General features: G+C 47.4%; 3 protein-coding genes across 3 annotated transcripts in view; 2 read left to right on the forward strand and 1 right to left on the reverse strand.

Moving 5' to 3' along the window:
• On the forward strand, positions 1-3,442 carry IL25 (interleukin 25). The gene is made up of 3 exons (XM_006883308.1): positions 1-9; positions 117-454; positions 3,187-3,442. Exons 1-3 carry the CDS (start codon positions 1-3, stop codon positions 3,440-3,442), a joined length of 603 nt encoding a protein of 200 aa, XP_006883370.1.
• A 1,403-nt stretch (positions 3,443-4,845) lies between these two features.
• Positions 4,846-7,082, forward strand: CMTM5 (CKLF-like MARVEL transmembrane domain containing 5). The gene is made up of 5 exons (XM_006883309.1): positions 4,846-4,971; positions 5,949-6,101; positions 6,627-6,719; positions 6,893-6,977; positions 7,069-7,082. The coding sequence occupies exons 1-5, from the start codon at positions 4,846-4,848 to the stop codon at positions 7,080-7,082; spliced, it is 471 nt and encodes a 156-aa protein (XP_006883371.1).
• A 2,614-nt stretch (positions 7,083-9,696) lies between these two features.
• Positions 9,697-27,370, reverse strand: part of MYH6 (myosin, heavy chain 6, cardiac muscle, alpha) — a 25,968-nt gene continuing 8,294 nt past the window's right edge. The window contains exons 3-27 of the mRNA XM_006883310.1: positions 27,055-27,364; positions 26,169-26,239; positions 25,835-25,922; positions 25,635-25,752; positions 25,366-25,489; positions 24,953-25,089; positions 22,954-23,209; positions 22,557-22,799; positions 22,197-22,373; positions 21,761-21,906; positions 21,458-21,548; positions 19,087-19,476; positions 18,611-18,737; positions 18,395-18,513; positions 17,717-17,913; positions 17,061-17,244; positions 16,680-16,845; positions 16,437-16,561; positions 15,057-15,365; positions 14,508-14,711; positions 12,914-13,039; positions 12,519-12,794; positions 10,820-10,915; positions 10,054-10,188; positions 9,697-9,717 (exon numbers count right to left, since the gene is read on the reverse strand). Of these exons, the coding sequence (XP_006883372.1) occupies positions 9,697-9,717; positions 10,054-10,188; positions 10,820-10,915; positions 12,519-12,794; positions 12,914-13,039; positions 14,508-14,711; positions 15,057-15,365; positions 16,437-16,561; positions 16,680-16,845; positions 17,061-17,244; positions 17,717-17,913; positions 18,395-18,513; positions 18,611-18,737; positions 19,087-19,476; positions 21,458-21,548; positions 21,761-21,906; positions 22,197-22,373; positions 22,557-22,799; positions 22,954-23,209; positions 24,953-25,089; positions 25,366-25,489; positions 25,635-25,752; positions 25,835-25,922; positions 26,169-26,239; positions 27,055-27,364 (4,236 nt within the window). The remainder of the gene's footprint in view (positions 9,718-10,053; positions 10,189-10,819; positions 10,916-12,518; positions 12,795-12,913; positions 13,040-14,507; positions 14,712-15,056; positions 15,366-16,436; positions 16,562-16,679; positions 16,846-17,060; positions 17,245-17,716; positions 17,914-18,394; positions 18,514-18,610; positions 18,738-19,086; positions 19,477-21,457; positions 21,549-21,760; positions 21,907-22,196; positions 22,374-22,556; positions 22,800-22,953; positions 23,210-24,952; positions 25,090-25,365; positions 25,490-25,634; positions 25,753-25,834; positions 25,923-26,168; positions 26,240-27,054; positions 27,365-27,370) is intronic.

Raw genomic sequence — 27,370 nt, forward strand, 5'->3', positions numbered from 1 at the left:
ATGTACAAGGTGAGTGGATGGAAGGCTTGCAGAGGATGGTGCAGAACCGGAAAGAAGCAGAGGTGCTGCTGAGGGTGAAGGCAGGCCAGGCTCCTGGGCTAGCTGGGTGGAGCTAGAAACCAGGATCTCAGGGAGCAGCTAGGGGAGTGGTTGATGGGGAGGAAGGGCCCAGAACATGTGTGAGCAGTTCTCTAACTGGCCTTTACCTACAGGTGGCTGTAGTCCTGGCAGTGGTCATGGGAAGCCATACCTTCCATTTACGACTCCAAAGGGACAGCTCCCGTCCCAGATGCTGCTCCAACAAAGGACAGGAATTCTTGGAGGAGTGGCTGAAGTGGAACCCTGTGGTGGCAATCCCTCCAGAGACTACTAGCATCTCACATCATGCAGAGTCCTGCCAGTCCAGTGAGGAAGGCCCCCTGAACAGCAGGGCCATTGCCCCCTGGAGATATGAGTGAGTCTGTGGTCTCTCTTCCCAGTTGCTTGCATGTCTTGTTCTCCTCTGTGTGCGGGTAAGGATGCATGTGAGAGTGCCAAGAAGCATCCTGCTCCAGCCTTGTTGGGTACCAGTGAGCTGATTCTGACTCATAGTGACACAGTGTGACAGAGTAGAACTGCCACATGAGGTTTCCTAGGCTGTGATCTTTATGGGAGCAAATCACCACGTCTTCTCTTCTGAAGAGGCTGGCGGGTGGGTTAATAGCCAGGTATCCTGTCCCACCAGAGCTCCTCTGGTCTAGCCTATCTTCCCGTTTTTAGCTCTGAGCATCCATAGAAGCTTAGGAGTTAGAAGACTTTTGGGGCTTTGACTCCTAGCTCTCACTCTTACTGGTTGACTATGGGCCAATTACTCAGGGTTCCCAAGTTCAAGTTTTTCCATCTGTAAAATTGAAATAATACTCTAATGTGCATCTCAAGTGCATTAATGTGTGTAAGAGTTTGTACTTAGTATGGGAAATGCTGACTGTCATCTTTGCATTTTCTTTTTTCTAGCCATAGCAATGATCATGTTTTTCTAACTAAAACATCAGGGAATCATGATAACGCTACTGTCCTAGGTTATGAATGAGTTACACATACTCTAAGGTATTAAAACGCTGGGCCTTTGTGGGGAGCTGGATGGCTGATCATCTTTGATCATGAGTCATCTTATTCTCCACCTCTGTATGCTACGTAAATATTGTAATTGCATACTTCTGCCACAATGTGAAAAATATTGAGAAAGTTCCAAAATAGGTAGAGAGAAGTGAAATGTTAGAAATTAGGGCTTTAGGGATCCAAAACATATTTTCCCTTCTGCCTTGTGTCCTCACTTGGTGTCTGTGCATGCATTCCCTGTAAATCCAGCTCTAGCTTAGCCTTGCTTCGGGCACTGGATGGAGTTCTGTGCAGTAGACAGTGACTTAGCTTTAACTGAGTCTGGGTCCAGGGTGGAGACTATACTAGGTCCTGAACCAAATTTAGTGGTATGGGAGTTCTTTAGGGAATGGCTGATTCAGCTGGGCTCCAGACTCCTCTTTAGAAGGTTGTGAACCTCTGATAGCCAGTTGACCAGCTGTTCCCAGAGTGTGTCATGTCCGACACTAGTTCCACAAACTACCACTCTTGAAAAAGTACATTTGGGAAAGAATTCTACCTCTAGAGTTTCATAATAATCTCAGCACACTGAAGATTGTAAGAAGTCTACAGAAAAGAAACTATTAAACTCAGTGTTTCCTAAACTCATTTGGCCACAAAAGCCTTTTCTAAAAGGTACTGATATTAAGGACACCACATGGGGAATTGTGCTAGGGTTTGCTTTAACCTGGCTATTTGGGGAGTGGTCCTTCGGTCCAGTGGTTGTGTCCTGCTAGGATACTGCCTGACCTTTGGGATATCTACTTATTCATGGTTTTCAAATCTTCTGTTGGCCATAAAATCCTTTTAAAGTAAGTCTTGCCACACACTTTCCCACGTGCTTTTAATATAGGCATTGACAGTGTCTGAAAGGATCCTCAGGAAACTGCTGGCGGTGGCTCCCCCTAGGGAATGGAACCGGGGGGGAGAAGGACTGTTAGTCTCCACTTCATACTCTGTGTGCTTAGATGAAAAAAGGAAAAGAAAGGAAAAACCTAAAAAAACTCAGCAATTACATAAAGAGGCTTCATTCCAAAACCCAGTGTGTATATCTATCTGACAGAGGCAGAGCTGGTCTGCTGAAGGCTCAAGCTCTTGCCTGCTCATCTTTCCTGAGTCTCTCGAGTACTGGAATCCACTCTTTAGTGCCCTACCCTTGGGTGCAGTTAGGGAAGTTTCAGGAGGGGGCCAGTTTGTTCAAGTCAGGCAAGCTGATGCCAGAAATGGTACTAGCACCTCACTGTTTCTTTCCTCTGTCCTTCCCACCTCCCTTCAGTGCATGATGAATGCCATCTTAGAGGGGTCACTAGATTGAGTGCCATCCAGTGCAGACCCTCATGGACCTCCTTCCGTACCAGACCACATAGAATCCCTAGCTTATTACCCATATATAGGATCTGGTTTATTATCAATTTATTTATATAAATATAAAAAATATGGTATGTTACTAATTTAAGTCATAGAGTAATATGTGGTTAGTATAGTTATAAATTGTCTAAATGTAATATTTTTTAGATGATAGGAAGATTAACAAATACTTGTTTTGTAAAATCATTTTGCATTAAATTTCATTGTTAGAGGAAGTTCCCATAAAATTGTTCTCCTCTTCCTTGAATTACTATATCACTCTCAAAAAAGTTATTGATATAGTTTCATAACTACTAACCACCACCATATTGTAGCTAAAACACCAGAAAATGTGATGTAATTAGCAGTTATAAAAACATAAGCAACATGTGTATAGTGAATGCAGACAAAACCATGTGCTCAGACTCATTATTGTAATTCAGTAATAAAGACATCTCTGACCTGCCAGAGTGCACTGGAAGGTTCCAGAAGCAAATTAACATGCAGTTTTACCCTTACAGGTGTATTGATAATGTAAGCTGGGCTTCCAAAAAAATTTTGTTGCTATAACTAACTACAGGGATATTCTTATAAACAATATTAAATTTCTACCAAAACACTGTTCAAAAATTGCATATATAATTTTGGTGTCACCTCCACAATGGTGTCACCTGGTACAATCTGCACCACCACCCTAGTGACGCCATTGTGCTGCCTCCACAGGTTGGACAGAGATGAGAACCGGCTCCCCCAGGACCTGTACCACGCCCGCTGCCTGTGCCCACACTGTGTCAGCCTACAGACCGGCTCCCACATGGACCCCCGGGGCAACTCAGAGCTGCTCTACCACAACCAGACAGTCTTCTATCGGCGGCGGTGCCAGAACCAGCAAGGTGCCCATGATGGCTACTGTCTGGAGCGCAAGCTCTACCCTGTGTCCTTGGCCTGTGTGTGTGTGAGGCCCCGCGTGATGGCCTAGCCATGCTCCCTTGAGATGAATCCCTCACTGAGAAAGCTGGTACCCAGCCAGCTGTGAGCCGCACAGCCCACTACCCATGCTGGAGCCCTGGACACAGAAATGCTTAGCTCCGTTAAAGCACCACCTTCACGGAGTAGGAGAATCCTGGAAAGGATGGGGGACTTTTGAGAGAACTTGCACTTTTGCACTTTTTGGAGAGGACAGAAATTGCAGAATGAAGTGAAAGAGACAGTTGTTAAGACTACTGGAAGTTGGTGTCCTGAGACTGCCTTCTTGGGAAAGATCTTCAAAGTTCTGCCATTTCTTGAGTCCACCATTCCTGTCCTCCCATCTGCAGCTGCCCTGGTACAGCACAGGCACTTTCTTGCTATTTTCCCCTTTGCCAATAGAGAATCTTTTGTTTTACTTGTTTGTTCAATCATTCATTTATCAAACACTCAGTGGGCGTCTACTTTGTGCACATCAATGTGCTACTGGTCTTTAGACATGGTTCTGAGGATGTTGCAATGGAGCACAGAGAGACTTAGTTAAATAAATGATCTATATTTTAAAATGGCACAATTTGTCTTTGGCATTCCTGGTCCCTGAATACCTTGTGGTCAGGTCCCCAACCTGGTCCTTCTGCTCAGCCTTTCCTACTGTCTACTCCTCCAAATCCCTCTGCCTTCGGTGTTCCCACTGAACCCTCCTCTGCCTTCCCCTCTCTGGCTCTCTGGTTCACCCAGAGCACCAGGGTGGGGGGTCAGGCTGCCCTCCTGGCATACTGGATAGACAGAGGCCCATTGAGGCACCACAGCAGGCACACAGCGCCCCCTTGTCCCCAACAATCCGCCTTTGTCCTCTGGCCCTGGCTGCTACTGCTCCGTTCTGGAGGGGTGAGGGCGGGCAACGGGATGCTGCCTGGGCCAGATTCCAGCTCCCATCTTCCCTAAAAGGAAAAGAGAAAAAGGAGGAGCTGAAGAAGAGGGTTAAGGTTTAGGAAGGGGGATGCAACTTCTTCGGTTTTAAGTCCCTGAGGAGCACCCATTTCTGCCTTGGTTTCTCAGTTCATCTCCCAGCTCCTCCCAGTTCCCCTGTGGACCTCCTACTCTCCCTCTTCTTGAGGCTGGCTCTACTAAGGGGTGTGGCTAACCACTCCCCCAAGTGCCCCGTGTGTCTCATAGGGGCTGGCACAGACACCTGCAGGGGAGCTTTGGGCAGCAGCTGGGTGAGGGCTCATCCCGGCAGCCTCCCCTGGGGATCTGGGCAGACCTCCTTGACCACTTTCAAGTTTCTTCCTGCTTCAAGTACTTCTTCAAGTACCTTCCTGCTTCTGTCTGCTTCCCTATTCTGCCAGGTTTCTGTTTTCCTTCCCAGCCTGCTGGTGGTGGTGTTAGGGACTGTGCCTGGTGGGCCCCACGGAGATGTTTGGTGCTAGAGACCATCGGGACCGGCCCCCCGAGGAGGGGGCAGCCTCAGGGCTCCAGGGCTTCGCTGTGGACAAGACCTTCCTCTCCTCTCTCAGAGGCATCCTACTGGAAACCGAGCTGGTAACAGCCACCTCCCAACCTGGCACCTCATCTCTCCCCTTCCTACTCCCCAGCTCTGCCCTGCTCTGGATCTCCCTCAGGCTCACCCCTCACAGCTCCCTGTCCCAGGCTTTCTGGATCACCTCCTACCCACAGCTGCCCCTCTCTCACCTCCTATTCTGTCTTTTTGTTGCTTCTGCAGCTGGAGGTAACTGCAACAGGAAGGACTGAAGTTACACAGAAAGGCTACTCTCAGGGACTTCTAGGGAGAGTGAGACAAAGGATCAGGAGGGGCAATGCTGACCTGCCTTTCTCAGGTTCTACGAGGGCAACTGCTTGGCACACTCAAGCAACTTCTTGGCATGATCATGAAATTCGGCTATCTAAAGGGACAGACTTCCTGTAGCCTCACTTTTATCTGCTCCCCATAAACACTATTCTCAGTAAAGGATCTTCCTCTGGCCACTGAGCGAGGCCTTGTGGGAATCTGCGTCCTCTGCATATATGACATCTTACATTGTGATAGCTGATGGGCTACCAGAACGGGCCTTTGAAGCCTTGTTTCAGGGTGGAGTCAAGGTCTCTGGTCCTTGTTAGAGGAGTTTTAGGATCTGGGCCTAGGGAAGGCTCCTTGGAGAAGGGGCTGTGGTCTGCAGCCCAGGGCTGCATCAGGCACATTGAATTCTGCCCTCTGGGGTGCACCACCATTGGAAGCCCATGCAAATGACACCCCTGTGGTTGTGCAGTTTGTGTTGGGGCTGCTGAGATCTCTGAGCGAGTGGTAGCCTGAGGCTGGCAGAAGTGGGAGGTTGGAGACTGCCCTACATGGGAATAGTGGCTCCTGCCAGCAGGAGTGGTGAGCCCTGCCAGAGCTCTTACGTCTCTTCAAGAACGAGTGGGAGGTGCCAACTCCAGGGAACTCCTGAGGAGGAGAAAGCAAAGACCCGGCCTGTGGGCTGGGTCCCTCCCTAGTAAGCCCCACACTCTTGGTCCCACAGGCCCTGACTTTCGTCATTTTTATCTGCTTCACTGCATCCATCTCTGCCTACATGGCCGCGGCCCTGCTCGAGTTCTTCATCACACTCACCTTCCTCTTCCTCTATGCCACCCAGTACTACCAGCGCTTCGATCGGCTTAACTGGCCCTGCCTGGTAAGGAATCCTGCCTCCCCATTCCTTTTCTGGTCCCTTCTTTCTCCTTCTTTCACAGCTGCCATTGTCATCCTGGACCCAGGCAGTGTGAGGCCCAGCCTCCTTTTCCCAGCTGTGATTTTCTCTATGTTGTTCCCTACATTCAAGACTTCCTTGACCCACAGTTACAAGGGTCACTGATAGCAGGAAGAGGCACATTTCTTGGACACGCTCTCCTATTTCAAAAGTCCAGCCCCAGCTTGGCTCTGCCCTGCCCTAATCACCCCTATAGTCTAACTGGTGAGCTGTACCCACTGCATCCCAGTTCTATGCCGGGTGCTCGGCTGGCCAGGGTTCACTTTCATCCACCCCTTGGATAGCAATATGAACTCTCTTTTCAAGCTGTTTTATATTGTCTGGGGAATGCCCATGTGGCGTGAAGAGTGACTGAGAAACAGACCACCCACTAGCCTAGGAACTGCCCCCCACCCCGACATATCTCCTGCCTTCTGAACTCCTTTTGACCTGTACCCTGGGTTCCCACAGGACTTCCTCCGCTGTATAAGCGCCATCATAATTTTCCTGGTGGTCTCCTTTGCTGCTGTGACCTCCCGAGATGGAGCTGCCATTGCTGCTTTTGTGAGTCCAGTCCCCCAGGACCTTGGGCATATGATCACACACTTTCTGTGCCTCCCTCCTTCAAGATAAAGCCTGTACCCAGGGTTCTGGCTATCACTTGACTCCATACCACCCAATCCCTCTTCCCTAATTCCATGGTCTTTTTTGTGTTGTTTCTGCTCCTGCTCTCACAGGTTTTTGGCATCATCCTGGTTTCAGTCCTTGCCTATGATGCCTTCAAGATCTATCAGACTGAGATGGCACCCAGGGCCACTCAGGGTGAGTGCTTGGGCTTTGGGGAGAGGAAATGGCCCTCCTCATGCTACCTCCATCCTGACACACCTTCTCCTGCCTGGCTCCATCTTCGCAGGGGAACAGCAGTGATCCCTGGGACTACCTAGCTGCCAAGGCCCAGCCGAAGGTGACAGTAGAGCCCAGACATGCCTCCTTTGGTTTCATTAGGCTCCTTGTCCACCAGCCCACCCTGTGCCTGCAGAGATGGAGCCTGGCCTGAGAAATCACTGTGGACTTGTCAGTAGAGGCTGGTGCTTTGGGATCTGACTACTCTGAAACTCTTGACAGGGAAATGGTGTTACAGAGGTGGTCAGGGAGTGAGTGAGTGGGAAGGTGGGTCCCTGAGTCACTCCCAAATTAAAAAATTCAAACTCTACTGGTGAGTCTTTTTCTTCCCCAGAAATAAGACAGAAGAGGAATTCCAAGTTGTGTTTATGGAAATGTTGCCTGGAACAGGTCGCTGTGCGTCTACGACACTGGGTCTGAGTAATGAAGGGGCTTGTAAAGGTGATGAAGACATCCTTCGGTGCAAAACGTCTTTTGCCCAAATCTCGCTAGCTTACCCTATGGTACGCTGCTGGCTGGGGACCTGGTGTTCTGTGTCTGAGAAGGCACAAGCCTTCATTCTTGTTGGTTTGTTAGTGAACTTGAGGTGAAGTATTTCCTTGGGGTGTGTGTAGAGCTCCCCCTCCTGGTGTGGGGAGGACTTGGCCCACAAACCACAGGTGACAAGTGTGCCTATGGCACCGGACAAGGATAGTTGTTGTGTCTGTCAAGTCAGAATTAACACGTTGCTGACCCCCTAGCAAGTTTTCAAGGGCAGTACCTCATACAGGAGGAGAGTTCCCATACTTCTCTAGCAGAACAGCTGCTGGATTTGAACCATGTGTCTTTGGGATTGCAGTGCAGCTTCTTAGCACTAAGCCACCAGAGCTCCCCATGCAGAGAAGGCCAGAGATCCCCAAAATGCTTGTGTTGGAATTGCCCTTAGACATCTAACTGATAAAATGTCTTTATTTCACAGAAAAGAAAATGAAGGTCCAGTTAGAATATATGACCTTATTTATTTATAATAAAGCGACAGCTAGAACCCAGCTCTGCTAATATCTGTCTCTATCTCTATCTCTATCTCTAGCTCTAGCTCTAGCTCTATCTTTATCTCTCTATTCTAGATTCTGTACTGAACCTCTTTATAGTTTAGAAAAATGGTCCTGCGTCATCCCTGATACCTCCACCAGCAGATCCACCTTTCCAACTTGCTAGCTTCTCAGCAAAAATTTTCTGAGTATTTCCTGTGTGTCAACCCTGCTCTGGGCAACAGTGATTCTGAAGTGACCGGCAGACCTGTCCTAGAGCTCAGAGAAGGAGATAGGCCAATGTTGGTGTGTTAGGACAGGTGTGTAAAGGACAATCATGGCCAACCACGGAAATGATGTGGGAGAGCTCGACTGAGAGGGAGCTCAGGGGAGGCAGCTCCAGCAGCGTGAGCAGTCCGCTCTGCTCTCCTGTGGTGGCCCAGTGCAGGCCACGTCTCCAGCTCCAGGCAGCCCAGCCCCATCTAGCTCAGTGGCTCTGTCCAAGCTGACATACTGTCCTCTTTCTGATATTTGCTTGGTTTTGCGCTGAAATGTCCTTGCTTTTCCCCTGATATTTCTTCTCAATGCAGGGTCCCAAGATCCCAGCCCTGCTTGATACTCTCTACTCTCTTCTTGGTCTGACTTTTCCATTTCCCAGTTCCTGCTCCCCTTTCCTTATGTCACGGCTCCTCATCAGGGCTGGTAGCCTCCCTGGAACTAGAACCAACCAGGTCTCATGTACCTCTCCTTTCTGTGCACCATTCCCAGGTGTTCATTCATGGTCTATTCTTAAGATTCTTTGATTGACCCAGCCTGAAGCGGGATAGAAATGACTTAATTGTGGAGATGGGTGATTGGGTGAGAGATGCGAAGATGGTCAGGGAAACCTGGTATCAAAGGTTAGCTGACGGATGAGGACTGAGCCAGAACTAGCCCTGTTCACTATGCAGGTCTGTGACCTGGGCCAGACTCTGGTTAAAGTTAGGGTTAGGACCTCAGAGTGAGTGGCAGCACAGGGCTGGGGTAGGCGCATAAACAGCCTCTGCTTGTTGGTGAATGAGTGAGACAAACTGGGCCTAGACTCAGGCCACACTGTCCATTGGTTCTAGCTCAGTATCAGAGGGTCTAGAGTTTTAGGGTGCCCTCAAAGGGGACTCTGACCTACAGAGCCTGGGCCAAAGAACAGACCAGAGTGAGACCTATTCCATCTCATTTCTCTACATCTCTGTGCCTAGCCAGCTTTGGGTCTCTCCTGGTATCAATGGGATATTCATTTTGAGGGAACAGGGTGTGGATAGTGGGTGGAGAGTAGCTTCACCTATAGCACCCAAATTCTGTCTCAGCATCTAGAGTTGCTTTCTCAACAGAAAAATCTAAAATTTATCTTCCCTCCCCCCCATATGACAGACTGATTGGAAATGGGGTTCATTGGTATCCTGCCTCATGTAGACACTTCCCTTCTCTGGTCCTCCATAACCTTTTTTTCAAATGAGGGATGTCTTTGCTGCTGTAGCTCTGAAAACTCCCTGCTGCAGGATGGGAGGTTGGCGGGAAGGACAGAGGAGCTCAGGCAGAGTTCACATTCATGTTTATTAAAGGTTGGCAAGGGTGAGGTTCCCAAGGCAGCTTCACTCCTCATCATGCATTTTCTGCTGAGACAGAAATCAAAGGTGTGAAAGAGGCAGGAGGAAAGAGAATGTGAGGAGGAAGCCCTAGAGCTTTCCAGGGTTGAAGGGAATTCTCCTGAGAGGGAGTAGTGAGGGCCTGAGGATTCTTGAGGTGACATTTTAAAGCTCTTTGACTTTTAGAGGCTTGAGGCTGGGATTGTCTGCAGAGGTTCTAGTCTGTAGGGATTCTTGGGTTATGCATGCTGTGGAATCAGGAGTGTCCAAACTTAGGATGAAGGGTGCCTACTTTAAGGGACACTTGTGTCAGGGGTCATGCTTGTGTGAAGGCAAGAAGTGAAGCCTGGAGGAGGGACCCACCTTGGCACCAATGTCGCGGCTCTTGGCCCGAAGCTTGTTGACCTGGGATTCAGCGATGTCCGCCCGCTCCTCCGCCTCGTCCAGCTCATGCTGCACCTTGCGGAACTTGGACAGGTTGGTGTTGGCCTGCTCCTCCTGTGGGGATGGGGATGCAGATGAAATGAGAGGGACTATGGTGGGATTCTCCGCTTCCTAGTGTGACTCCCTCTTGGCTGAGCCAGGAGTTCAATGCTCTGTCCCCTCACTTCTGTTCTTGCAATGGTTGCATGTGGCAGCCATTGCGTGTGCCTGGGTTGGTCCTCCTCAGACCCCTTGTGACATGCTTTCTAGTCCCGCCTGTCACAGAATCCAGCTTCATTGCACCTATTCACCCACAACTCAGAGAGATGCTTCCCTACACCAAGGTTACCCGCACTAAGGATCATTAAAACCTCACAGCTACATACTCTGGTCACCCAGAATGACTCGTCACTTCTCCCTTGGCCCCCTTTGCAAGCCCAATCCCAGACCAGAGCCACCTTCCCAAGAAGCCTCATTGGTTCCCAACTTGCCATTATTAATGTCAGTGGCTCTTTGTTGGCAAGGATTGGGTTAAAAAACAGCAATTATTTTGATAATCCAGAATACCTGGCCAAATCCCATGGACATGAGATATAGATATCAAATGTTTGAGACTTAAGAGAATGGCAAGCCATGTTGTGATGGACACTCACTGAATTGTTGAACAGAGTAGTTAATGAAATAACGGAGACAATAGTGAACTCACCGCCTCCTCAGCCTGGCGCTTGTAGGCCTTGACCTTTAGTTGCAGCTTATCCACCAGATCTTGCAGCCGAAGCAGGTTCTTCTTGTCCTCCTCTGTCTAGAAGGGGCATAAAAGGAGATGAGAAGCCAATGGTGAAGGAGGAGAAAATATAATCATCTTCCCTCCCTTTAACATTCCCTTCTTCCCCGTGCCCTAGCTGCCTCTCCTTCCACTATCCTACGTCAAAGAAATAGTGGAAAAGATTCCATCTCTGATTCCATGTGTAGGTTAGCAAGGTAAGGTTTTTAGGGATCTAAAAGTCATGAAAGCGCTGCATGAAACCCCAAAGGTTCGAATCCACCAAATACTCCACTGGAGGAGGGGCAACTTTCTCCTGTGCCAGTCGGATCCTATTTGACGGTACAACCCTCCCCTCCCCCCCCAAAAAAAAAGTAATGAGAGTTATTCCACTAAATCTGGAAGGAGCAGAGGGTTGGTGAAGCTCACAAGCAAACAAAAGTCTCAAATGGGATAATATGAAGTATCAGGTTTGTTTCAGTTCTGATTTGAAGGTAGCAATATACATTCTCTTGGCTAGTGGTTCTAGGTTGGCCAAAAAGAAATAATGAAGAGTGTAGAAAGAAGTAGGTACTATCACAGTCCACAGTCTTACTATAAAAAATGCACTGAACCAGAATTCAGGTACCAGGGCCACTGGTTCTACTCTCACTTGATCGTTTCTATCGCTGTATCATTTTCTGTTCTCTTTCCACTACTAGAATGCCATTCCTGCTTTTGTCAATGACACAACAATGATTCTTCATCAACATCTCATTCCTGTGCCTCTGATATCCTGTCAAATGTGAAATCTTTCTGTCACTGTGAAAAGGGAACAGTGTAAGGACAAAAGCTTTGAATTGTTGGAAAAAGCCAAAACTCAAACTTATTGACCTTGAGTCAGGACCAATTCACAGCTGACCTTTCATTGAGCTTCTGAGGCTGTAAATTGCACAGATTAGCCGTCTTTCTCCCTAGGAGTCACTGGTGAATTTGGATCACAAGAGAAGTACAGTCTTTGGATTCGCAATGCCACTTCCTAATGAGATCTTAAAAATAATGCTGGAGCATCTTTCTCTAAAACTTTTATTGTTATAAAAGTTTCATGAATGGCCTTCTCTCTAAATCTCTTTTCAGGGAGGGAGATCTGTCCCTTTGGAGGTGTAACTTTCTAATAAATCTATAATTACTATTTTACCCTCAAAAAATTTCATGGACAATCTATAGTTTTGGGGTTCCCCCATCCTCAACTCTTATTTTTAAAGCTCCATATGTTGTCTCTTCTCCCTTTCAGGCAAGTGGAAGGTGGAACAACTCCTTGGATTGCTCTGAAGCCTTCCTGATAACACTTCAAGTTATTAAAAACCAAAACCAAAAAGCCAACCAGAAAACAGAAGAAATGTTACTTAAAAGAATCTTCAGGAAGTAGATGTAGATTTCCCATTTGCTAGAAAATTCATGGATTTAAGCCAAACTAACTCCATAAAATGTGGAGGAAAATTAATCTAAAGACAATGTACAAAAAGCGAGTGCCAGAAAGATTGGGTGGCATTCCTAGAAGGAGGCTGGAGTTTCTATGTGTGAGCAGGAGTGGTGCGATATGTGCTGTTTGCTAGCTACTCCCGCTTGGACCCGTGATCCAGTGCACCTGCCCTGCCCATACCTGGTAGGTGAGCTCCTTGATACGGCGCTCACTCTTCCTCATGCCCTTGACCGACTCAACATTGTGCTTCTGCTCGGCCTCCAGCTCGTTCTCCAGCTCCCGCACACGGGCCTCCAGTTTTTGCAGCTGTTTCTTGCCACCCTTGAGGGCAATCTGCTCTGCCTCATCCAGCCGGTGCTGCAGGTCCTTGATGGTCTGCTCCATGTTCTTCTTCATGCGTTCCAGGTGGGCACTCGTGTCCTGCTCCTTCTTCAGCTCCTCTGCCATCATGGCAGCCTGTAGGCCCGGAGATAGGACCACACATGGTCTGTTTAAGTTCTCACACACTCACTGCTTAGCCCAGAAGACAGAAGATGCTGGGAGGGCAGAGGGGAAGGCTACTCCACCAGACTCACATCAGTGATGGCCTTCTTGGCCTTCTCCTCAGCGTTCCTGCACTCCTGCACTGCCTCCTCCACTTCTGACTGCAGTTGGCTCAAATCAGACTCCATCTTCTTCTTCTGGTTGATGAGGCTGGTGTTCTAGATATGAGTAGAGAGAACTGTTAGCAATGTACTTTGTTACCTTTCATCCAGAGAGCACTAAAAGGTATTTATTTTAATTTTTTCTTAGGCATTGCTGGGTGGTGATTGATTAAGCAGTTGGCTGCTAACTACAAGGTTGGCAGTTCGAGTCCACTCAGAGGTGTCTTGGACAAAAGACCGGTCATCTACTTCTGGAAAATTAGCCACTGAAAACCCTGTGAAGTACAATTGTGCTCTGACATACATGGGGTCACTATGAGTTAGAATCTATTTGACAACAGCAACTGGTCTGGTTTGCAATTTTGCTATTAACAACAAGCTATGCTTTCAGGATATTCCTTGGCTTATGTTTGTTTTCATTTTTTCTATGAAAATGAATATGTTCTAGATATTGTTATGTGTCATCGAGTCGCCTGCAACTCATAGCAACCATATGTACAACAGCTCTGAAGCCTGCCCTATTCTGAGTTAGTCTAACTGACTTCGACACACCTACCCCCATTGCCCCAGTTACTGCATCAATCACATCCGGGTCTTCCTCTCCTGTGCTGTCCCTCCACCCTTCCAAGCATGATGTTCTTCTCCAAGAACTAGTCCTTCCTGGCCCTGTGCCCAAAGTATGTAAGATGGAGCTTTAAAACCTAGCCTCCTAGGAGAAACTTGCTTTCGCTTTCTCCAGGACAGACCTATTTGTTTTCTTGGAAGTCCATAGTATGGTCAAGACTCTTCTCCAGAACCAGAGCTCAAAGGCATCAATTCTTCTAGATAGTGTATATAAAAGGACTTGGCCAGAAGACTTTAAATAGCAAATCGTTGTTGCCGAGCACTTTGGTACCGTATTTATAGGGGAAACATGACACTTTTCCAAGGAAAATGAAAACTGTTTTTTAAACTAGGCCAATATTCTAGCAATGATTATAGTTATATATATAAAAAGAATGTTTATAGAGAAAGAAAGATGGGACCTGACTAGTGAATTTTATCAGTCCCACACATATACTAGATTACAGAACAAAGCCCCACAGTGTACTGCTATTGCAGAACAAAAACCTCTGTGCGGAGTATAACTGAAGTCAGTTTAGATGAGATTACAGAAAAATGGTGTTCTATTTAGATTTTGGGTCTCACTGGGATGTGTAGTTGCTCTTTAAAATTCCAAACTGCCATCCTTACAGAACAGGCTGGGTTTGTGTTCTGGAGTAAGGATGTCAAACATCAGCATGCATTTCTCGTCCAGATTTGTGGCTTTTACAGGCATCATCAGTCATGACACTCTTTACCTTTCCATTCAGATCGCATTCACAAGATAGTGGTTCTGGCAAACATACTGACAGATAAGAATTGGCCCCACATGATATAATTTGTGATCCTGGTTGACTATGCTTACTCAGAACATCTAATTTCCATAACTGTCCTAGAATCTGACCATCAGTGGGTTTCTACAGGAATCCCCTGACTTCCTTACCTGAGAGTGCAGCAACTGCACCCGCTCGCTGGTCTCGATCAGCTCCTGCTCGGCCAGCTTCCGAGACCGCTCCGTCTGCTCCACCACGGCCCGCAGCTCCTCCAGCTCAGCCTGCAGCAGGGTATTGCGCCGTTCCACGATGGCAATGTTCTCCTTCAGGTCATCGTTGGCATGGACTGAGTCATCCAGCTGAATCTGGGTGTCCTGCCAGGAAAAGGGCTATGAGAAGAGACCTAGAACCCATCCTATCAGGGCCTCTCGCTGTGGGCCCAATGCACTTCATCCAACATTCACAAACCTCTTGTCACTTGGAGGGTAAAGAAGCACATCCTTTCATCTACTCCTCAGGCCTGGAAGCTAGATGGTCCAGGAGATGCTTCGGAACCTCGCTAGTTTTCCATCCCTCCAGGCTCCAAGTTCATGAGGTAGGTGGCTCCTATTTCCTTATGTTTCTTAGCTCAAGAACCTTTCCTGGCCTTCACTATTCCTTTGGGTATCCCCACTTTACCGTCAGACTCACCCTCCTAGGAGCTCCCCAACATTTATTACCTTCAGATGGGCTTGAGCAATCTTCAGGTGCTTCTGGGCCTCTGAGGCTGTCCTATTGGCCTGGCTAAGCTGGATCTCCATCTCATTGAGGTCTCCCTCCATCTTCTTCTTCACCCGCAGAGCCTCATTGCGGCTGCGTGTCTCTGCGTCCAGGGAGGTCTGCAGCGAGTCCACCACCCGCAGGTGGTTGCGCTTGGCCTGCTCCATCTCCTCGTCCTTCTCGGCCAGCTTCCGCTCTATCTCTGCCTTGATCTGGTTGAACTCCAGCTGGGCCCTCAGGATCTTGCCCTCTTCATGCTCCAGAGAGGCCTGGTGATGGGGTGGAAGGAGAGGGTTCAAGGCAGACAGTCAGAACACAGGGGCAGGATGGGGGAAGAATGCCATTATCAGACAGAACTACAACCTAGAGGATAGAACTGGGAAGAAAGCAGGAGGTGGAACTGTCACCTCCAGGTCTCACAGGATGTTTGGAGAAAGAAATCCTTGACTTCCTGACTCACCAGGCTCTCTCTGTCAAGGAAAACGTTTGGACTTCATAATTGCCAGCATTAACATTGCATGAAAGCCTGACTTGTTATAACTGAAAAAACTCAAACTCACTGCCATCAAGTTGGTTCTGACTCATAGAGACTCACTGTCAGGGTTCCCAGGTTGTGAATCATAACAGACTGCCCATCTTTCTCCTGTGGTCATTCGATTCCAATCACCAGGAATAGTAGTGCTACACCCTACAGCTTATGCCACGAGCACGCCCTGACTCATACAAGTATAACAAAAAAGGGAAGGCTTTTATAACCACAATTCACATTTATCTCAGGGCTTTTCTTAGGACCTTAAGATTGAATAGTAATAGCAGAATTATATGAAATTGATAAATGGTTACCTTATTGAATCTTCATAAAAATCATGTGCAAAATTTCATGCCGTATGCACCATCTATCCCACTCTATCGATTAGGAAACAGAATCACTGATGTTAAGAACCTTGCCAATAACATGGCCTGTTTGACTCTGGTGTGTATGCTCCTGACCACCATCTGAAAGGTTATTGTACTTGCGAGACTGAAAATGTTCAAAAGTCAGGTGGAAAACAAAATGTAATGGCCTATGGCCAGACTGTGATGTTTTCCTCCACAGACTGGCTTGTAGTCCATGGCCCCCACCCTTCAGGACCACCTTATGATTTAGGGCATGGCAGCCTTACGAAGCAGAAGAAGGAGAGTTAGGGCAGTGACAAGAGGATTCAGATAGTGAAAATGCCTGGGTGATAAGTCAGTAGTTATTGTCTTGAGATCAGAATCATCCTCAAGAATGGAAAGGCAAGGAGTCAGAACAGAGATGGGAGAGACTGAAGCAGGAATGCAGGCAGTCAGGTCCTCACCTCAGCCTCTTCCAGGGCTGACTGCAGCTCCATCTTCTCTACCTCCAGCTGTTTTCGAATCTTCTCCAGCTCATGTACATTCTTTCCTCCTTCTCCCAGTTGCTCTGTCAGGTCCGAGATCTCCTCTGGGGGGCAGAGGGTCAGGAAGTTTGAGGCTTGTATGTCCCTGCTCTAACACAAGCTTTCTTGCTTCCAGCCCCTCCTTAGTCTCCCCAGCCCCCCTCGCCCCCCCGACACACACACCTTGGAGGTTCTTGTTCTCCCGCTTGAAGGTCTCCAGGTGCTCCAGCGACTCCTCATAGGCATTCTTGAGCTTGAACAGCTCCGTGCTGAGGGAGCGCGCCTCCTTCTGCGACGACTCCAGCTCTGACTGTGACTCCTCATACTTCTGCTTCCACTCAGCCAGGATCTGTGCAGGGAACCCGATCACTGACCTGCTCCCCAACCCTTGACCACAGGGCGTCCTTCCAGGTGCTGACTTACTCCCTTCATGTAGACTCAGCCTTCCTCATTCCTCTCTATGGCTCTCACTCTTCCTCCATGCAAGAAGGATGTCTCTGACCTCAAGACTCCCTCTCTCTAGCCCTCCACCCTGGCTGTGTGGCCCCTGCCCAGGCGGCCCACCTTGTCAAAGTTCCTCTGCTTTTTGTCCAGGGCTGCTGCAGCGGCGTTGGAACGCTCTACGTCCACCATCAGGTCTTCAATCTCGTTCTGCAGCCGGTGCTTGGTCTTCTCCAATGATGAGCACTTGGCATTGACGGCCTCCACGGCCTCCTCTGCATCTTGTAGTCGCTGGGCCAGCTTCTTCCTGCCCAGGGGAAGAGGTATGTGTGTGATTCTACCTGGGAACTATAAGGGTTTGGGATGGTCCCAGTGAACTGTCAGAAAAGGAGAGCTTGCCTTCTTCCCACACCTTCTTGAGACACTGACAACCTTTCAGGGCCTGGAGACCTAGCCTAGAGGGACCAAGGATGGACTACACAGGCCTCCTCCCTGCATGCAGTTTCCCACCTCACATCCACCAGACAGACCAACCGATGGTAGCTCCTTTGACCAACAAGCTTTTTGCTCGTCTTATACGTGTGCATCAGGTATAACCCGGGCCAAAAGCTCGCCCGTCACAGGAAGTGGGTCAAGGCCTAACGCAGGTCATAAAAATGCCAGATCCAGGCTACCTTTCAAGCTCTTCAAGTTTCTCCCACTTCAAACCTCTTTTTCATGATCACTCTGCCTGTATCCTTTTTCCATATAAACCAGAATGAAGGCCACCCAGAGCTCACTTGGCCTCTTCAAGCTCCTCGGTCCTCTGGATGGCATCTGTCTCGTACTTGGTCCTCCACTGGGCCACCTCTGAGTTGGCCTTGGACAGCACACGCTGCAGCTCAGCCTTGGCCTCTGTCTCCTCCTCATACTGCTCCCGAAGCAGGTCACAGTCATGCCGGGCCGACTGCAGTGCGTGGGCTAGGGCATTCTTTGCCTGAGGAGAGGTAGGAACCCAGAGGTTGGCTCAACCTCTCAGATGTTATCTCTCAACTTTTCTAGAAGTTTTTCCATTCTTTGATTCAGTTAAGCCCCATTTTCTTCCTTTTCTAAAAAAATTTTATTATTTTTGTGTGCGTGTACCGTCAAATCATATCTGACTGGTACAGGAGGAGATTGTCCCTCCTTTCCCGGCAGAGAATCTGGTAGTTAAGCCCCATTTTCAATCAGGTTAAGGTCTGGTATGGAACCTCAAAGACTTTGAGTAACATTTTGTTGATATAGTCATTCCATTATCTTACAAATAAGAAAAGTATCATTAAATGAATTTGGGTGTCACTTAGCTGAAGGATTGAAATGCTAGACTGGTGGCACTTTCTGTCCCAGCAGCCTCTCTCCAGGCTACATATCTAACCTGAAGGTTAATTGCCCCCGGACTACTGTACAGCATGTCCCCTGGCCTGATAGCTGAACTTCACCTTGCCTTCTTCTTCCAGCTGCCTTTTGAAGTCTTCCATTTGCTGGGTATAGGAGAGTTTCCCTCGGGTCAGCTGGGAGATCAGTGCCTCCTTTTCCTCAAGCTGCCTGGACAATTCTCCTGGGGGTGGGAAGGAAGGGTTGATGGGCCATGAGCCATGGGCTGGGTAAGCAATAACCTACCATGGGGCCGGCACAGGTTGGTTAGGGGCACTCACCATTCTCAGTCTGCAGCTTGGCTCGCTGAGTTGTGAATTCATTAAGGGAGCGTTGAGTTTCTTCTAGCTTCATGCGGTACTCATTGGCCTGGTCCTCCAGTGTCCGAGATATCTTCTCCAAGTTTGCCTTTGGGCAGTAAGGGACACAGGAAGAGTGAGTGTGAGAGAGATTAGAGTTGACAGGGGAAAGTCAATCAGAGGAAGGAATAAAGATTCAGAGAGGGAGCACACAGGGGCAGCGGGATGAAACCGGGGAGTGGGGAAGACGTGCAGTCTGAAGAGTAAATGTGAATTAAAAAAGGAAAGGATGGTTAGGGGACAGAGACTGAGTGAAGTGGGATGGAAAGGGCCTAGCAGAGAGACCAACCACTGAGAAAGAGAGTGAGAATGATAAGAGAGATGAGAGGGGAAGCAAGAGACAGGTAGAGAAGGTAAAAGGAAGGTGCAAGCTGTGGAGAGGTGGAGCGGGCAGGCACCTTGGCCTTGATGATCTGCTCCATGTTGGAGGTAACGTCATCCAGCTCCAGCTTGAACTCACTCTTCTCCTTCTCCAGCTTCTGCTTCACCCGCTGCAGGTTGTCGATCTGCTCACCCAGCTCGGCCACACTGTCTGCGTGCTTCTTGCGCAGGGCCGCGGCTGTGGCTTCGTGCTGCAGTGTGGCCTCCTCCAGGTCTCGCCTCATTTTCTGGAACTCAGCCTCACGCTTCTTGTTCATCTCGATCTGCACGGATGTGGCCCCACCAGCCTCTTCCAGCCGCTCACTGATCTCCTCCAGCTCTCGGGACAGCTCCGAACGCAGCTTCTCCACCTTGGCCCGGGCTGTCCTCTCAGCCTCCAGCTCCTCCTCCAGTTCCTCAATGCGCGCCTGGGCCAGGACATGACAGACTCAGGCACACCACCCAGACTCCTGCACTGAAACCTTGTACCCCAGTGTGCAAACACTCAGGTACATTTAAAGCAGGGGTTCTAAACCCAGAGTGATTTTGCCCACACTCCTGCCATGTCTCTGGATTTAACAGCTCCTGGAGACATTTTTGAAAGCTATGGTTCCTTGGAGGTATTGCCATTAGCATTTAATGAGTAGAGGCTAGGGACTGTACTAAACATCCCACAAGCTGCAGGACCCCCTGTAACTTATGAACTAATTCCAAATGGTAATAATGTCTAGGTTGAATTTTACTTTAAAACATTGACACCCCAACCTCCATGCAATACATCTGTGGTGTCCAAACCAAAAAAAAAGGAGAATCTGTCTCTCCTCCTCTTAAAAACTAGCTCATATGGTTCAAAGATTATGAAGAGATCTTGATTAAAATAATCATCAAAACAGGGCCTGGGACAGATACATCAACAAGGACACAGAAAATGATCTTAGAATTTAAAGGAATCCTTTCTAAAGGAAAATTCTGTCAATTCTTAGATATAGAATGCAAGCTTAATTCTAAAACATTGACAAAAACTCTCTTTTGATAATCAAAGGGATCTTTGATGATATTCTTTTTAAAAATTATATTTTTATTTTATACTAGTTTACTTACAAAATTTGTGTACACTGGTTTTCACCCCAGATCTTCCCCATTTCCTTTACCTACCCCTCCCTGCCCATCTAATTGTGCGAACCTAAGATTACCACCACCACACCCACACCCCCACCCATCCTCACCCCACTGCTCACACTCTCCCCCCACCCTTGGATACTCAGGCACATTGTACAATAATGGTCTTATACAGTAATTGCTATGTTCATAGCAGCAGATTTTTTCAATTGCTTCCTATGCATCTGAAAGTTGACAACTAATAAGGATGACAGAAGAACTGATGCCTTTGAGTTGTGGTGCTGGAGAAAAGCACTGAATAGGTCATGGGCTGCCCAAAGAACAAGTAAATCTGTCTTGGAAGAAGTGCAACCAGGGTGCACCTTATGGGCAAAGATGTGAAACTTCGTCTTTTATCCATTGAGCATGTGGCCAGGAAAGATCAGTCCTTGGAAAGACATCATGCTGGGAAGATGGAGGGTCAGAGAAAGAGGAAGAGCTTCAACAGGTTAGATTGACACAGTGACTGTGACTATGGACTAGAGCGTATCAGAGGTGATGAGGATGGCTCAGGAAAGAACAAGCTTAAGATCATGATTTATAGGGTCACTTTGAGTCACAGTTGACTCGACGGTACCTAACTAGAACTTTCTTCAGAGTGATGAAAAGACTGAAATAGGGGAAGGGGAAAGATCTTGTTAGTGGCTTTCTATCATGGGCTATAGTAAAATGACAAAAAGATCTGTTTTACGAGGTTTTTTATATATTATCTCCTCTGGTCAGATTTTGTTATCCTCATTTTACAGATGAGAAGAGAATCTGAGACTTAGGGAGGTAAATCACTTGCTCAGCAATGTAGAAATTGACTCCATATCCTGAGGGCCCTCTGGTGATTCAGCTGGGGTTAGAGGCTGCAGTTTGTATTTTGTTTAGTACAAACTGTTCCCTTTAAGGCAAGATGTTCCCTGAAAGTTCTTCTCACTCTAGTGCAGAGGAGAAAAATATCAAAGGAAGACTTACAGGAAAATCAAGACCCATTATTGGTCCTTGGAGGCAGAGATCATATTTCAGAAAGAGAAATCCATTTTAGTAGGTTTGATTCCTCTCTACCCTCCTCGCAGCAAAATAGCTTTGTTGCAATTATGCGTTCTTGCCCTTATGTGTCAGGAAGTATCGACATTAGGTTTAGTGGGGTCCTGGGGGCTTTCTGGAGTCCTGGTTACTGCTAGACAGTAACCACGAACACTCTTGCAACCTTGATCACCACAAGAGCATTGAGCTTCCCCTTGTCTGTACCAAAGAGAACTTCACCTGGTTTTCCTTCAGTTTCTTCTGCAGTTGAAGGGCCAGGGCCTGTTCATCTTCAATCTTACTGTTCTGCTGGTTAATGTCAAACTCTTTCCTGATGAAGGGCAAATACGAGAGGTGGAATTCCTTTCTCCAGACCCACTCTCTTTTCTTGCCTTAGTACGTCAGGACCAGCCACTTCCCCCACCACATGATTGACCTCTTCATCTGCAGTGCATAGGATAATGGTTAATGAAATGCAACCCCCTTTGGAAGCCCAGCGTCGGACATAACCACTATCCCCCTCTGGCTACCACAGGCTCCTACTTCTTGAGTTTTTCTTCCAGCTGCAGTTTGTCGTTCTCCAGGTCCATGATGCTTTCCTGGGTCAGCTTCAGGTCACCTTCCAGCTTCCGTTTTGCTCGCTCCAGATCCATGCGAACCTTCTTTTCTTGCTCCAAGGATCCTTCCAGCTGATAGAGAGAAGAAAATGGGCAAGATGTGGAAAACTTGAAATCCATACCACATACTCCTCTGACCCCTTCTAAACTTGAAGTCCAGTGAACTTGAATGTCAAACCAGCACAGTGATTTCTGTGAGAATAAAGAATTCAGAAACTCAGCTGAGTGAGGAACCACAGAAATAATAATAATTAAAAAAAAAGGCTCCAAGGGGTCTAGAAGTTCATTCCAGGGATCAAGTCACAGGTGTTTCCTGCAGAGGCCTGACCTGAGGTACGTGGAGTACAGCTTTCACTACTCACATCATCCACCTGCTGCTCCAGCTTGACTTTAGACTTGGTCAAGGTGTTGACCTTGTCCTCCTCTGCCTGAAGGTCATCTAGGGCCTGCTGGTGAGCCTCTTGAAGAGCTTTCTTTTCCTTGGTTAGCTTGGCAATGATCTCATCCAACCCAGCCATCTCCTCTGTCAGATTCTTCACCTGCAGAACAAGAGCCCCCCGCCCGTGCCCTAGCCATCAGCCTAAAGGCATCTATGGGACCGCCAATGCCAAGGCCCTGTGCTTCTTTCAAGGATCCCTTAAATGGCCTGGCATGAATTCAGGTCAGCTTAATTTGGGAATCCTGGAAAGACCTGGGCAGGGCCTAGAGGAAGTTTCCCTCACCTTATTCTCTGTTGCATGCTTTTCCTTCTCCACCTTAGCCAAGGTCAGCTCCAGATCATCGATGTCCTTCTTAAGCTCAGAACACTCATCCTCCAGCTTGCGCTTCTTGGCTGTGAGCTCAGCGTTCATCTCTTCTTCATCCTCCAACCTCTCAGTCATCTCCTTTACCTTGGCTTCCAGCTGGATTTTATTTTTGATCAGTTGGTCACAGCGCTCCTCTGCATCATTAAGGTTATCTTGCTCCTGGAGGGAGAGATCAGAGAAAGGATCTGGTGATTAAAAAGAAGAGAGATTCAGGGTCTTAAAAAGAACTGGAGCCTAGAGTCTTAGTCCCTGGTGATGAGATGGGCTATCATCTTGGGTGAGAGGCAATAAGGAGATGATCTTATGGTCTCACCGCTTGTACTTGGAGCTGTAAGTCATTCTTTTCCTGCAACAGGGACACCATCTTCTCCTCCAGTTCCTTGCGGCGAGATTCAGACTTCTCTAGTGCATCTTTGATGCGCCCAAATTCCTCTTTCATGTTGGCCATCTCCTTCTCCGTCTCTGCACTCTTCAGCAGTGGCTTGATCTTGAAGTAGAGCTTCATCCATGGCCAGTTCTTGACTCCCATGAAGGCCCGAATGTTCCACTGGATCACCAGTAGGGCATCCCTGACAAGAAAACATGGAGGCAGGGAGGGACACTATGAAAGAACACTTCCTAATTCTGGGACCAATTAGACACAGGTCTCTGTCCATCTTTGCAAATTTGTAGACATCTGAAGGCAAGAAGCCCTGTCTTTGTAGCCTTAGTATACAATCTTGTTCTAAATTATCATATTGTACAAGACTTACCCAGTGAATATATTTTTAATTGATCCAGCAATGAAAGGGTGGCCTATATTTTCCCTTTTGGGGCTCTGTAGTCATGGAAGCTGCCACCTAGAAAGCATCTCACTCCAATCAGTGTTTCTGATCTCAAGTAAATCTCCAATATGTTAAAAATTGTGTAATGTTTTACAAATAAGTGTAGCTATAATATATATGTAAATTCTGAAACAGAAACATAAAATTGATATCCATATATCTGTTACTCAAAACAAGAATTAAAACATTACCAAATTTTGAATCTACCTGTCTACTGCTCCCCATTCCATTTCTGGTCTTCCCACCAGTGGTATCACTACTCTAAATCTTCCTTTTTCCCCTTTCTTACTTTTCAAAATAATATTTTAACCATGTATGTTAGTACCTTTAAATAATGTATTGTTGATTTTATTGTTGCTGTTGATGTTGTTTTTATGTGTCATCGAGTTGCCTGCTTCTCATAGCGACCCTGTGTACAGTAGCCCTAAACCCTGCTCTATCCTGTGACAATCTTATTGTCTGACACACCTACCCCATTACCCCAGTCACTGAATCAATCCACTTCATAGAGGGTCTTCCCCTCCTGTGCCGTCCCTCCACCCTCCCAAGCAAGACATCCCTCTCCAGGGACTGGTATCTCCTTGCAACATGTCCAAAGTATATCAGACAAAGCTTGAGAGTCCTTGCCTCTTAGGAGAAGCCTGGTTCCACCCTCTCTAGGATGAACCTGTTTGTTCTCTTAGCAGCCCATGGTATATTCAGTTCTCTTCTCCAGCACCACAGCTCAAAGGCATCAATTCTACTTCTATCATCCTTAATCGTTGTCCAGCTTTCTGATGCATAGCAAGTAAATGCAAAGACTATGTCCTGGATCAGGAGCACATTAGTCACTTAATAAAAAATGGCATCATATGTACAAATTCCTCTATGTCTTGCTTTTTAAACTCAGCAATATACTTACAAGTTTCAAAAATGTCGTAAAGTAACCCCTAATTTACGATGTGTTCAAGTTACAATGAACTGCATTTACCACCACTTCATGGAGATGGATTATTGATACAGTGACTGAAACAATGGGTTTGAGCCCAGTGTAGATTGTGAGAGTGATACAGGTTTGGGAAAGGTTTTGACCAATTGCATATAGGATCTGAGTCCACTCTACAGCACCTAACAACCAAAATTGGGATTTTCTTTAAAACCAGAATTACAAATGAGATGTGGAGAGGTAATGTTACTCTCAGGTCCCACAGCTAGTAAGTGAGAGTCAGAATTTGAGTTTCAAGGGAGCTCTGGTGACCTAGTGGCAAGAAGCGGCACTGTAATCCCAGAGGTACATGGTTTGAATCCACCAGATGCTCTGCTGGAGAAGTCGGGACAATCTCCTCCTGTACTAGTCAGATCTGATTTGATGGTACACACACACAAAATAGTAAAATAAAAATTTTGAAAAAAGAATTCTCATTTTGGTCTTCTGACCCTTACTGGATATTGCTTATTGGACTGTTACATTTCTGGAGCTCCTCTCCTATGCATTCCCTTCCACCTCACCTGCGCTCCACGATCTTCTTGAACTCAATTCGCATGAGCTGGCCCCGTGATTGGGCCTGGATTCGCGTGATGATACGGCCTAGCCTCTCATCCCTCATCTCCTCGAGCAACCCCAGCAGCCCTGCTTTGAAGAATACCTGTGGACAAGGAGTAGATCCAAGGGGACGCTAGCTTCAGAGGAGGGCATGCAGGTGGATAAAGAGGGCTCAAGACCCTTGCTGAGCTCCCAGGGGACCCATAATTCACATATCCTGAGAGTGACAACATGAATGAGATGGACAAGAAGCCTCAGGTCTAGTCCTTGAGTTGACCCAGGAAGCCAGCATTCTGATGTCTCCCTCCTCAGCTTTCAGCTGCTTCACTCAACATAACCACACACCCTGCAATCCCATCCCGTAGAGCTCTAGACTCACCTTGGTGTGGCCAAATTTGTACTGGTTATGATCAATATCTAGGGAACCCAGTAACTTCTCTGCCCCTTTTCGACTGTCAATAAATTGCCCTTCAGGAATGGCCGCGGGATTCAGGATTCGATATCTGGGAAAAGGTATGCCGAGAGTCATCCATGCCTGTACTGATGGATTTTGTACATAGAATGACAAGACCACCTGCATTCTCCCCTCCCATCACAGCTGCCCAGGATCCCGTATCCCTATCCCTGGGCTGGTTCCTCCATACCCACCTCTGTCGGAAGTCCCCATAGAGGATGCGATTGGGGAAGCCCTTCCTGCAGATGCGGATGCCCTCCAGCACACCATTGCAACGCAGCTGGTGCATGACCAGGGGGTTGTCCATCACCCCTGAGCAGAATGATAGGGGAGAGAGGTTAGTCTAAGTGAAGGTTAAGCATTTCCCCAGCCTAAACCCTTCCCTATCACTCACCAGGAGCCTTCCGTTCGTTGGGGATGATGCAGCGCACAAAGTGAGGGTGAGTAGTCTTCAGATTAGCCATCAGCTTGTTCAGATTCTCCTGGGGATGAGTGGGGGTGAGAAGTTAGGATCCACAAGGACTATCCCTACCAAATGGGCTAGACCCTAAAAGAGACAGGGAGTTGACTCATGGTTTATGACTGCAAATTCAGATTTATATAGAGTGTGCAAGCTAAAACGATCATATGACTTCAATTTCTTTTTTTCTCCCCAAATTTAAATTAGGATTGTGCAGACTGGTCCTACACTCCCACCATAGGTCTTTTGGCCTCTAGGCTCTTCTTACCCGGTGTAGAGCCGACACTGTCTGAAAGGATGAACCCTTTTTCTTGCTTCCTTTGCCTTTACTGCTGTCAGCTAATAACAAGACAAAAAATGATGATCAAAAAGCTTGAAATCAGAGAAGTCATTGAGAAGGATCTGGGCTCTGCCATCCACTAGCTATGTGACCTTGGAGAAATTAGTCTCCAATTTCCATTTTTACATGAGGATTATAAAAATTACCTCTAAAAGTTACATTGTTGTTAGATGCTATCAAGTCGTCTACAACCTACAATGATTCTATGAACAACAAATATGGACCCTTACCATCTCCGTTATAGTTTAACTCATTGTTACTGTCACTACGTCAGTTCATCTTGTTCAAAGTGTAGAGAGGATTAAATAAGAACATGAATGGAAGGTACCTGCCCAGCACTGGCCGCATAGTAGACACTGAAATAATAACAGTGTACCATATCATCTTTCATTCTTATATCTTTCCGTCTTCTGTTTGTGTTCTTGTATCTCCTCTTTCTCACATCAGTCCACACTTTCCCCCTCTCTCAACAAAAGGTTCATTTGCTTTGCCATTTATTCAGTGTCACTTTAATGTTTATGGAGTCCTCCTATGTACATGACTCTGTGCTGGAAATACTATAATGAAGCATGTACCACCCTTGATGGCCTCTAGTTGCTATTAGTCTTGAGGAGACACAAGACATATCCATCAACATCTATAATATGAAATACACAGAGTACAGGTGCCGCAGACCTACATATAGACTTTAAGATCTCCTGACTTATATCCCTTGATCTCTCCATAGGAGTTAGATGCTTTGAAGCAGCAGGGCCTTGCGTTCTTGCACATTCAGAAGCCCCTTCCCTAGTGTAGAGACTGCCATTGGCCTTACCAGTATCAGTACTAGAATAAGAGGAAAAGAGTGTGGCCATCAGCTTGAGAGAAGACTTCTGATACAAGCCCACGACCGTCTCATTGAGTGGGTCTTTATTCTTCTCTAGCCAGCCCATTATGTTGTAATCCACAGTGCCTGCATAGTGCACCAAGGAGAAGTGGGCTTCCTGCTTCCCCTTGATATTACGTGGCTTCTGGAAGTTGTTGGATTTTCCCAGGTGGTTGTCATACAGCTTGGCCTTGAAAGTCATGTCGGTGGCCTTGGGGAACATGCACTCCTCCTCCAGGATGGACATGATGCCCATGGGCTGAGG

This window comes from Elephantulus edwardii, unplaced genomic scaffold, assembly GCF_000299155.1.
Source record: "Elephantulus edwardii isolate Elephantulus edwardi_28Jun2011 unplaced genomic scaffold, EleEdw1.0 scaffold00026, whole genome shotgun sequence".
Classification (NCBI taxonomy): domain Eukaryota; kingdom Metazoa; phylum Chordata; class Mammalia; order Macroscelidea; family Macroscelididae; genus Elephantulus; species Elephantulus edwardii.